The sequence below is a fragment of the Barbus barbus genome, assembly GCF_936440315.1.
Source record: "Barbus barbus genome assembly, chromosome: 4".
Classification (NCBI taxonomy): domain Eukaryota; kingdom Metazoa; phylum Chordata; class Actinopteri; order Cypriniformes; family Cyprinidae; genus Barbus; species Barbus barbus.
Genome location: NC_136732.1, coordinates 32,077,433 through 32,089,801, shown reverse-complemented (window position 1 = coordinate 32,089,801; position 12,369 = coordinate 32,077,433). Strand labels below are relative to the sequence as shown.

The following is a 12,369-nucleotide window of genomic DNA, read 5'->3' as shown; positions in this document are numbered from 1 at the left end:
TGTGTATTGAATAATGTGCATCTGAACTTGTTTTGAATTTGTATCTTAATGGTGTTTTTATTTACATTAGTGTCTCATAAAACTGTTTTGAGAGAATATTATTGAATGTGGTCGTGTATACAGCAAATGGATTGTAACGTTATTTTATTGGCATGTTAAATCATATTTTTTTCAAGGCATGAATTTCTTTCTTTCTTTTTTGCTTTACTTTGTTGGTACATACATATAATTTCATACAAGTACAAGATTATTATTATTTAGTGACATTGGATTATATTCAGATTAGGTTTACCATGGTGAAGTTGTTCCGGTTTGCAATTCTGTGTTGTCTTGTGATGCATTAGTAATAAATGATTGTGTCCTTCAACAAAGCCTTCTACTTAATCTGTCTGAACACCAGACCCAGCACCTATGCATTGCCCTCTTCTGGTAATCATGTAACATCACAACAATCTACAAATGGCTACAGGAAACACTACAGGTATTTGACAGGCAGATTATGATTCCAGGCAGATTATGATGTTATTTTCCCAGTTTGTTTAATATTGCATTAGATGTTTAAAGTGGATTAATTGAAATAGAATAAAAACTACAACTTTGTCTGTGTTAATTCACAATGCGTTTTAATTTTTGCTTGAATTCAAGAATCAAGGTTAAATAAATTAACAGAGTCGAACATTTCTTTAATTCTTACAAGTTCACACAAATGATGATAAACCATACATTATGATAAGTATACACATTATCGGCTGGGTCATTATATACATGATGTTTAAGGAATATGTTTCTCACAATTCTGTTGTTTTTAAACATTACATTTACAACCAAGTTTATGATTATCAGAAGTTTTGTTTGTCTTTGGTAAGAAAAACTCTAAAACAGCAAACAAGAATATAAATCACAGGAATTATAAAGTGAAAGAATTTTTCAAAATGTCAAAAGTGATCAAATTAAGCACTTTATCATAAAAAAAACTAAAAAGTAACGATAAAACGGATAATGCAAGTCATAGTGTGGTAGATCATAGTAGTGTTAATAGGATATTTGCTTATGCAGAGCTTCATGATTATGTGACTAGCTTCCTAATTCGGTTTGCTATTTCTGTAAATCTACAGGACCGTTTTAAAAATCAATCTGCTTCAAAACAATGACTGCTGCACAATAGAGACTATATCCTAGAATCAGTTGTCACATATAAACAGTACTGTGTTAATATATACACATTATTGAGAAATTGTTTTTACCGTAAATAAAGTTTGATCACATGCATTTTTCATTGGTTCATTTTCTAGGATTGATTTAGTTTATAATTTTTATGCACCCAAATCAACATGCATGATAGCATAATCTTTTTCAACCTTCTCTGTTGAACCTCACACAAAGACAGACTATACTTAGTGTTTCAATTCAAGTTGAAGTTGCTTAAAATGCAAACCACACTTCTATGATTATAGGAATTCTGGGCAGCCGCTTCCAAGGTGCTCTCAGACAGGTGAGTGTATGTAGAGTAACACTGTGGAGTCAGTACAGCGCGCCTTGAGCGTGCTCCCCGAGGAACTCCTCCAGCACGTTTATGATGCCACAGGCCTCAGGAAGGCTGCTGTGCTCGGCCCGCGCGTTTTGCAGCAGCACGTCCCCGTTTCCACAGCTCTGCAGGAACAGACAGCAGCGGAACAGAGCGTAGTGGCTCATTTCTGCCTGACGGATGAAGCGCTTAAGGTTGTTCATGTCCTGAATGGCCTGCATGGAGAAACAATGTGCATTTTGAAGACAGTCACAATGAGGTAACTGGCATTTCTGAATGTGACCACTATTAAGTCAGTTCAGGTACTATACAGAAAAAATTTATCATTTAATTATACTAGTTATTGCTTTTTTTAAACACTTTTTAAATGCAAGTTAATACTTTTAATATAATACTTTAAAAGTTTAAGAATTCCTTTTTTGACGTAACATTTGACATTCTCATTAATTTATATTATGAGCAGATGTTCACAACATAGTAGATTTAGATAATAATTAAATCAAGATAACTGATTAACAGCAACAAAGTGTTAAATGCGAGATCTGGAAACCAGAGAGCAGACAGGGATTTTTTTTAAATGTTTTGTCTGGATACCATTATACACAGAAAGCATCAGAAGCAAAGTAACCTTAAGTTTAAAGTTCTCCAGGATTTGGCGGAGAAGGAAAGGGTTAAAGCGCTCAGCAGCATTGAGGAAGGCCTGGATCCAGTCATCGCAGAACCGGTTACTGACTGCAGAAATATCAACACAGCATTATCAAAATAAGACATTTGTGAAATGAGAACATCTGTACATTTAGTGGATTTGATGCTGCTGACCTTTATTGGTGAGTGTAGGTGGGCTGGTGGAGCAGTCGATGATCAAACTAGTGTGAGAGTCCTCTGAAATGGCTTTACAGAGGGAGGCTGTAGTGGTGTCTTCCTGAACTAGACCCTGCAGGCTTGCTGCTTTGATAAATCTAATAAGACAATTAATCAAGTTGCAATGGCTATCAGTATTTAAAAGTGTAGAAATGTAGCAGGTATTAAGAAAATGTTGTTTTCCTTACCTTGCTACATCTGCTTTTGTCTTCTCATCCGCCCCAGTGACCTCGACAAGCTTGTGACTCAAAGCCTGCAGCAGAGTAGTAGTTATTTACCATTTCATATAATACGGTATGTTACTGCTTTCAAATATGACTTTATGAAACGCATCTGATCTAGACAGCAGTGGTTTCTTACAGCATGCAGAAGGTACCCGACGTTTGCCTGGAACAGCAGAACCACTCTGTGAATGTGCATAACTGACTCTTCATACCAGCGGATCAGGTAGGGCCTGACTTCTGTCTCCAAATTCTGCATCTGTAGCCAGAGGTTGCCAACAATATTTACAGCAAACAGATATAAAAAGCAGTGTGCTTGCAGATATATCTTCAGAAAACTGGACAGATTTCAACATGTACATGATTTCCATTGTCGGTGGCAAAAACTGTCCTCACCTCTGGAGTCAAACAGCCCTGCAGACCCTGGACGTACTTGTCCAGCTCAATTCTAAATGTTTGTAGGGTTAAAGAAAACGTCTTACATATCCTATTAAGAGAGCAACATGCTTGAATACAATGGCAATTTGATAACACTCCATTCTTTAGTGCACGATGCAGTATTTCCTACAGTTTAATGGCCAGTCATTTGTGATTTAAGGATATAGATTCAGGCCCTTCTCTGATCCTCCGAGAAGACACACCACCCAGCCGTTGCCATCGGCCTCAGGCTGTTCTGGAGATTTCTCCTGCTCCAGCAGACAGCAGTAACAGCCCACCGCTTGCTCAGGGATGCTTGAACACAAACACACATGGAATCACTTAAAATAATACATGGTAATATTGTTCTTAATGTCAATGTTTGGATATTTAGTTCTGCACTGAAGGATACTAAACAATAAGTAATGCAAATGCATTAATACTATATTATTTAAATAGTACTCTTTAGCTTGCTAAATATTATATATTTGTTTATTTATAATGTAATGCCATGTCAGCAGCAATGGCTATATTCATGGCAAAAACAATTTATCATTCAAACAATTCTATCAATATGCTTTCAATATCATTTTGGCAATAAAATATTATACAGTGTTATTTTAGTACTCTTTAACTGCTATTATTTATATTTTGAATTAGCTTTTATTTTTTTGTGTTTTTAATTTTAAGTTTTAGTAATTTTGTCATATGCTTTTGTCATTTTTATAATTATATTTAGCTTAAATAAAAAAATTTATTTCAGTTTTAGCAGTCAACAATTACTTATTTCAGTTAGCTGCCAAAGCAACGTTTCTAATGAATGTTTTATATTTTGCTTAAATGCTACATTTTTCGTCTAATATTTTTATTTTATTTCAGCTTTATTTCAATTAGCTAATGATATGAAAAGCCCCATCCTAGAAGCTGATGAGACTGATTACATTTGTGTTTCAAACCACATTTTTAATACTGTCTTTGTTACACTGCACTTTTAAAGAAGAAAATGCTCAACAATGATGAATTTGGACATGGATTGTCTTTAAGCATATTAAAAACACCAGACAGACATGTAAACAATTTGAACTTTTCACCACAGAGGGACTTTGACAATAACAGCACTGATATGACGTACCATAGCTCCACAGTGGCAATGTTACCCATGCCCCCGAGCAAAGCACCCTTGCTCAGCCTGCGGGAGATGTAGCTTCGTAGCTCTGGCTCGGCCTCATGTGTCAAGCTGTCATCCAGCAGCGTGAGACTTTAAGAGTGGAAAATATGTGTTAAACTAGAATATAAACAAGGAAATACAGGCCGGCAGACAATGACGCAATGATGTTCACCAGCGGCACCTAGCAGAGATACATACCAACAGAAATATACAATTTGATGTTAGACAGATCAGTTCAATGGTTATGAATGCGGTGAGCAAGCCAACATGATGAAAAGCCAGACGCAGAATCCTGAGTGTGTTTTGACTAAAGCCATGATTTTTCTTCCATCACAACACTGAAAGCCACGGGACTGAAATGATTGAGATGATGGATGGACCCTTTTTACCTAAAGTCTTCCTGACTTGTGGTTGAGTCTGATCTCCTCTGGCTCCAGGCCACACAGTCTCCAGAAGCCTCAGATCTGAGTAGTTTGATAATACGTTTAATACTTCACAAGCATTAATATGTTAAGGTCTTCTGGGGTTCTCATTGGCCTATGTGGCCATGTACTGTGTTTTACAGTGCCTTACATACATATCAATGACCATACACTGTATATTGCATATGATTTCATAGGACTAATCCAATAGTGTGAACCATGCTTCAAATTAAATATATTCCTGGTTTGTTCTTCAGTGTCATCCAAGTGCAAGCTTAATAGGAATCGTTCATTTTAATTCATAAACGTTGAAAAATGCAAAAGACTAGCAAGAGCTAACTTTGCATGCTTGCATCTCAAACACTCCTTCATATGCGGTATAAAAGCACAAAATATTCCTAAAGCAACTAACACTGTGCAAAGCATCCTGCATTTAGAAAGCCTCCTTAGTATAACGTTACCTAATGCAATGATATAGTTACAAGTGGAAACCACTGCACCTTGTGTTCTGGTAGTAGTATATGGCATAGTAGCTGTTAATCTGTTGTATTTTCTGGCTGTATCCGGAGATCTCTTCGTTGTCGAAGTCTGCTTCTCTTTCATCCACGTCTATGGACTCCTGGAAGGAAGAGGTCTGGGATGTAAACATGTCTCTGCAGAGCCAAAAGAAGACGAGCGACACTGATAAATGCTACGGATCGCGTGCTATTCCGATAAATAATACAATTTCAGCCCCAAAGATGTTAATGCATTGAAGCCGTGTAACTGTTTTGTATAAAAATGGATTTAAATGCTACGTGACATTTAACTAAAGTCATAGTCGTGACAGCGACACTGCTGCGCATGCGCTGTTATTGTGTTTCGCTCGTGAACGAATCGGTGTTTTGAATGAATCTTTTAAGTGAACGAATCATTTGTGTTCACTGACTCACATTTTCATCCTACCTTCGTAGAAATCATGGATCTATTTATCATATAAGCCCATTCACTGGACAAGTGTTTTCAAGTCAGTCTTGCTCAGGCAATTAAGGAAGAATTGTGTAAAATTACTGATGAACATTTGATGTATGTAAATAATGCAAGAAGGCTGAAGCCAATTTATTATTATTGTTAGGTTATTTTTTTTTTTTAGTTATTACCAGCCAATTGTATTCCCAGTTGATCTTCTATGAGAGGCCAGATACAGAAGGACCCAAGCTGTCAAATTACTCCACCCCTACCAAGGACCCACAGGTGCTAGTCAAGGTTCTGACGGATGCACTGGGGCAAGTGGGGCAGGTGAAGAAGGAGAGGAGGCTGTATATGGTGGGACAAACCAGGGTGCATGTTGATTGTGTGGAGGGCCTGGGGGACTTCATGGAGCTGGAGGTGGTGATGAAAGAGCAGCAGAGCAGAGAAGAAGGAGTGGCCATCGCAAATCAGCTCATGCTGGAGCTGGGAGTGAAGGAGACAGATCTGATAGACGGCGCCTACATGGATCTCCTTCTGAAGAACCAGCAAAATGGACATGCACCATAGACTCAGATGTGGTCTACTGTAAAGCACTTAAAGCCTTCTACACAAGATAGACTTGCTAACCCTAATACTGCTTCCTCTGACATCAAGACATTAAATGTTTTTTTGTTACCTTAAGCATAGTTGCTCCTTTTGTACTGCTATACAAAATAATCTGTTGATATAAAAAGCGTGATCTGAAATGATCAACACAATAAAAAATGTGCATAGACTGTGTTTGGTCTACTTTTATAATAGATGGTATGCATGGTGTTGTAACTTATTTTTAATGTCTATGGTTGTAACTTATTTTTTTCTCTGTGTGGAATTTTAAAGGACATTCTAACCTCTTATAAATGACAGAATATCGGACTATAACCAAAAAAATAAATATATATATATATATGTGTGTGTGTGTGTGTATAACAAAATTAAATATATAAGTAAAATTAAATGTGCTGCATATGCAGAATATATATATATATATAGAGAGAGAGAGAGAGAGAGAGAACAAAAACAGTAAAATATATGGAATAGAATAATTTTTTTTTTTAGAATAGAATAAGAAAATATGTAGCAAAAGTCACAATTGCCCTTAAAATGAAATTAGCAAATACAGGGGATCAAATCTATCTATCTATCTATCTATCTATCTATCTATCTATCTATCTATCTATCTATCTATCTATCTATCTATCTATCTATCTATCTATCTATCTATCTATGTATCTGTCTATATGTCTGTCTGTCTGTCTGTCTGTCAAATAGTGTATAAATACAAAAGTAGCTGAAAATAAATGGTGAATATTAATGCATTTAATAAACACTGTGAGACTGGAAACAATGCATTGCAGTGAATAGTACAGGTAGAAACTGACTACTGGATCCCACACTGATTAAAGAGAAAGCCGACCAGGAAATGTTGATGAATGCTATAATACCCTGTTTATAATACTCATGTTTCGTGAGACGCTCCAAGCGAGTAGGTGGCAGTCAAGCAAATGAATCCGCGCGCGCAGCGTCCTTCTGTGTTCTCGCGAGACTACATTTTTCCCTAATCGCACCGCGCGCCCCACTTCCTTCCTCTTTCCGCCATATTGCAGAACTGGTAAGGTTCAGGATTGCTACAATGCTTGTATAATCTGTTTAAAATCACGGACATCGTTAAGCATCAGCCACATTTAGACAGAAATGTGTGTTTGTGAGCAGCCAAAACGCCAGGTTTTTGAGTCATTTGGTTAATCGTGTCTGTATAAACGGATATATTTCCCTGATATTCAGGGCTGTCCAACCTCTCCAGCATTCAGTAGCGTTACTGAGGGACAGGCACGGATAACCCGAGTCAAACTAAAGCACTCCAGCAGTCCTCTGCCTTACTTTAGCCACAAACATATGTTATTATGAAATAGAAAGGTTTATGAAGACCAGCTCGGTTTAAGTCGCGAGCTGTTCTACGTACCACAAGAACTTCAGTCATAGCGCATAGAATCATAAATTATAATAATGTATCAAAGTGTATGTAATTCAACCGTTTGTCTTTTATACAGCCGCTTTGTCGATTTTTACCTGGCTATGAAGTAGCGTTTGGCTCGTGACACTGATCAGATGAGGCTGTGCAGCTGATATATGAACTATATGTGGTTTTCTCTCTCTCTCCAGGCATCATGGTGCGCATGAACGTTCTCGCTGATGCACTGAAAAGCATCAATAATGCTGAGAAACGGGGGAAACGCCAGGTTCTCATCAGGCCCTGCTCTAAAGTCATAGTGCGCTTTCTTACTGTGATGATGAAGCACGGTGAGTTAGTTCAGCAGCTTTTCTGTGTTTGAGTTTGACATAAGAATCTGTGCATTCTGCTCTTGTGTGCTGAGAAAAGCATATTTCATCCAGTGTCTTTTCCAAATGATTGACTACTTCTGGTGAACCTGGACGATGTTACCCAGAATGAAAGCGTCTGTCAGTCCCAAGCATTCATGTGAATGAATGACAGTTTTCATTTTTGAGAAAACTATCCCTTTTAAAGCATTCAATCCTATCTCGTTGTGTGGTCTTTGCAGGTTACATTGGTGAATTTGAGATCATTGATGATCACAGAGCCGGGAAAATTGTAGTCAATCTCACAGGGAGGCTGAACAAGGTAAGTGGTTTAATAAATCTACATCTTCACAATAAATGTCTAAAATTATGAGAGACTTGTGCTGTTGTGCATTTAGTGACCGCTAAAGGGCTTTCTTAGCCTTTAGAACGTAGTCCACTATATTCGTAATATATAACAACTAGGAGTGGCCTATTGCTTTTATATTAATCAGTTACTGTGTAAATTAAAATAAGTACATTATGAAATTGTTGTAATACTATTATATTTAATAGGGGTGGGAATCTTAAGCACCTCGTGATCTGATTCTAAAAGGATATTTCATCTACATTTTTGTATTAACGAGTTTACAGAGATTATCAGATTTGTGGATTTTTATTAAAATGAAATGTGCAACTGCAAAGATGCACAAACAAACCTTTCTACCTGGTAACATTTGTGATTTAAAATCTACTTTTTGAAATAATTACAAGTAAAAAAAAACTAACTAACAAATATACAATATTTTACTACTAGTGATATTTTTGACAGCGGCAAGTCTTATACAGGCTAAACTAGGATGCATTCACACTAATGCACAGATCTATTTTAACACTTCAGATGTTTTGTCCTGTCCTTAACATAACTGATTATGTAAATTTTACATCATAAAAGCATTTTGAGATGCAAGTGCATTTAACTTGGAGTTACACACAACTGCATGCTCTTAGGAACGAATGCTCAGAAAGTGCATTGAACATTTGAAAGCAGCTGTCTGTCATTGAGCTTTGTCTGTCCAATATATACACGGCACTCCAAATGGCATAAATGATGCCTTCACAGAGCATTTTGGGAAAATACTGAAACACCAAACTGTTTCTCTCAGTGCATATAACACATTTAACCACGATACGTTATGCACTTATTGAATGTTGTGTGTTTGTGTAATTGGGAGCAAGCAGAATACGGCTGTATCTAGCGCACATTCAGTACAGGTCCTTTTCAAAAAATTAGCATTTTGTGATAAAGTTCATTATTTTCTGTAATGTACTGATAAACATTAGACTTTCATATATTTTAGATTCATTACAACACAACTGAAGTAGTTCAAGCCTTTTATTGTTTTAATATTGATGATTTTGGCATACAGCTCATGAAAACCCAAAATTCCTATCTCAAAAAATTAGCATATCATGAAAAGGTTCTCTAAACGAGCTATTAACCTAATCATCTGAATCAACTAATTAACTCTAAACACCTGCAAAAGATTCCTGAGGCTTTTAAAAACTCCCAGCCTGGTTCATTACTCAAAACCGCAATCATGGGTAAGACTGCCGACCTGACTGCTGTCCAGAAGGCCATCATTGACACCCTCAAGCAAGAGGGTAAGACACAGAAAGACATTTCTGAACGAATAGGCTGTTCCCAGAGTGCTGTATCAAGGCACCTCAGTGGGAAGTCTGTGGGAAGGAAAAAGTGTGGCAGAAAACGCAGCACAACGAGAAGAGGTGACCGGACCCTGAGGAAGATTGTGGAGAAGGACCGATTCCAGACCTTGGGGGACCTGCGGAAGCAGTGGACTGAGTCTGGAGTAGAAACATCCAGAGCCACCGTGTACAGGCGTGTGCAGGAAATGGGCTACAGGTGCCGCATTCCCCAGGTCAAGCCACTTTTGAACCAGAAACAGAGAAGCAGCACTGGACTGTTGCTCAGTGGTCCAAAGTACTTTTTTCGGATGAAAGCAAATTTTGCATGTCATTCGGAAATCAAGGTGCCAGAGTCTGGAGGAAGACTGGGGAGAGGGAAATGCCAAAATGCCTGAAGTCCAGTGTCAAGTACCCACAGTCAGTGATGCTGGTGTTGGTCCACTGTGTTTTATCAAGGGCAGGGTCAATGCAGCTAGCTATCAGGAGATTTTGGAGCACTTCATGCTTCCATCTGCTGAAAAGCTTTATGGAGATGAAGATTTCATTTTTCAGCACGACCTGGCACCTGCTCACAGTGCCAAAACCACTGGTAAATGGTTTACTGACCATGGTATTACTGTGCTCAATTGGCCTGCCAACTCTCCTGACCTGAACCCCATAGAGAATCTGTGGGATATTGTGAAGAGAAAGTTGAGAGACGCAAGACCCAACCACTCTGGATGAGCTTAAGGCCGCTATCGAAGCATCCTGGGCCTCCATAACACCTCAGCAGTGCCACAGGCTGATTGCCTCCATGCCACGCCGCATTGAAGCAGTCATTTCTGCAAAAGGATTCCCGACCAAGTATTGAGTGCATAACTGAACATAATTATTTGAAGGTTGACTTTTTTTTGTATTAAAAACACTTTTCTTTTATTGGTCGGATGAAATATGCTAATTTTTTGAGATAGGAATTTTGGGTTTTCATGAGCTGTATGCCAAAATCATCATTATTAAAACAATAAAAGGCTTGAACTACTTCAGTTGTGTTGTAATGAATCTAAAATATATGAAAGTCTAATGTTTATCAGTACATTACAGAAAATAATGAACTTTATCACAATATGCTAATTTTTTGAAAAGGACCTGTATGTGCAATACTTAAAAGAATAAGTTTCAGAACATCATAATGGCAAGCCTTGATGAATTGGTCCTACAGGTTGTCATATGAGTTCATATGGAATACATTTATTCATTTAACAGGTGCTTTTATCCAAATCAACTTAAAAATGAGGAATACAATGAGAGATTTATCTTGCGTAGATAATAACATAAGACGTGTTAGCCATACAAAGTTTCAAACATTGTCTAGAATATAGTACATGCTAGAAAATGGTTGGATATAAGTATATTATATATGCACTCAAACTGTTCTCTGAATAATTTATCTGTGATGCAGTGTGGCGTCATCAGCCCACGGTTCGATGTGCAGTTGAAGGATCTGGAGAAGTGGCAGAACAACCTTCTCCCATCCAGACAGTTCGGGTGAGTCTACCAAAAATGTTTTAAACACTTTTTATGAGCATTTACCATTTTTATATTTACGTCCTTGCGTTCACAGTAGATTGTGATATGTTTAGATTTATTTGTCAGGTGTGTACTGAATTTTCAGAGATTTTAGTTCTTTAACATTAGCTGCACGTTCAGCAATGCTTGACTATAGGTATCTGACAGCTACAGCTTACTATGCTGTCTGCAGAAGTGCAAAACCCAGATCTTGATGGGCTTAGATTTATTACATATCAAAATATAATTTTTTCCCCTCACATTTAAGCATGTTCAGCATTCTTAAAATAATGACATCAACAGCATTTGCAATGCTTTATGGAAGAAGAATGCTATGAATGCTTTTGCCATGATTGTTTTTTTTCCTACTGTTTTGGGTGGTGTAGTTTTTCTACAAAGAAAATTGAACATGGAGTAGAGTAACCTTGTATCAGTGGCTCTTCGGCCTTCATTTTGTGGAACTGCAATATCGCATCAAAGCAGACTTGAGCTTTGTCAGTTGGCGCATGTTTTGGGTTTTCTTGCTGTGACTTTGAGGATGATCTTATCTAAAAGCTCCTGCATGCTATATGCTAGTGCCCTTTGTGTGATTCTTAAAGGTGGTGATTCCTCTTTCATATCAAGTTCTAGTCATCTTGTCAATAGATAGAAAGTTTTTGCCCTTTAAATAGTGTACAACATTTTCATTTTAGGAAATTGTCTCATTTGCCATCAAAATCCATGTTGATCAACTGTCATTTGATTGACCTTTTGTTGAAGTTGTTCCTTATTTGTTTGTAGCTGAATTGTCTTCCTGAGCAACTAAAACCGGTTTCTAACTTAAGTAGTTGGCAATGTAACCAGTGTTTATTGCTAAGGTTCTGAACAGAAGAATTGTTACTGATGGTCAGTTATCCAAATTTGACTAAGCAAAAATTGCTGCTATATGTGACACATGATCCCTTTTCATTGCTTTGCTTTCATTATAAAAATTCTTGCAAATATCAGCCATGCAGTACAGAATCGCCTAGGGTGAGATGCATTCAACGAGCAGCAGCATCTTGAACAGCCTGGTCATGTTTTATTCTCTTTATTCTCTGCAGATTCATTGTTTTGACAACCTCAGCTGGCATCATGGACCACGAGGAGGCCAGACGAAAACACACAGGAGGAAAAATCCTTGGGTTCTTTTTCTAAAACATGTAAAATCGCCAACAAATAAACATTGGAAGACAA

The 12,369-nt window shown here is 37.5% G+C and overlaps 2 protein-coding genes across 3 annotated transcripts; one reads left to right on the top strand and one right to left on the bottom strand.

The window, feature by feature from the left end:
• Positions 1-598: 598 nt before the first annotated feature.
• LOC306867534 (protein Njmu-R1-like) lies at positions 599-5,487 on the bottom strand. Of its 2 annotated transcripts, XM_079413248.1 has the most exons (10): positions 5,115-5,487; positions 4,582-4,656; positions 4,157-4,282; positions 3,211-3,339; positions 3,004-3,061; positions 2,747-2,866; positions 2,575-2,639; positions 2,345-2,484; positions 2,154-2,257; positions 599-1,740 (listed from the first exon to the last, which is right to left on the bottom strand). In XM_079413248.1, exons 1-10 carry the CDS (start codon positions 5,261-5,263, stop codon positions 1,522-1,524), a joined length of 1,185 nt encoding a protein of 394 aa, XP_079269374.1. In that variant the 5' UTR covers positions 5,264-5,487; the 3' UTR covers positions 599-1,521. The 2 variants fall into 2 exon arrangements, with proteins under 2 accessions (XP_079269374.1, XP_079269375.1); XM_079413249.1 differs by lacking the exon at positions 4,582-4,656 and having other exon boundaries at positions 600-1,740.
• A 1,707-nt stretch (positions 5,488-7,194) lies between these two features.
• On the top strand, positions 7,195-12,369 carry LOC306868747 (small ribosomal subunit protein uS8). Its single transcript, XM_079415074.1, has 5 exons — positions 7,195-7,216; positions 7,768-7,905; positions 8,166-8,245; positions 11,048-11,133; positions 12,237-12,369. The coding sequence occupies exons 2-5, from the start codon at positions 7,773-7,775 to the stop codon at positions 12,328-12,330; spliced, it is 393 nt and encodes a 130-aa protein (XP_079271200.1). The 5' UTR covers positions 7,195-7,216; positions 7,768-7,772; the 3' UTR covers positions 12,331-12,369.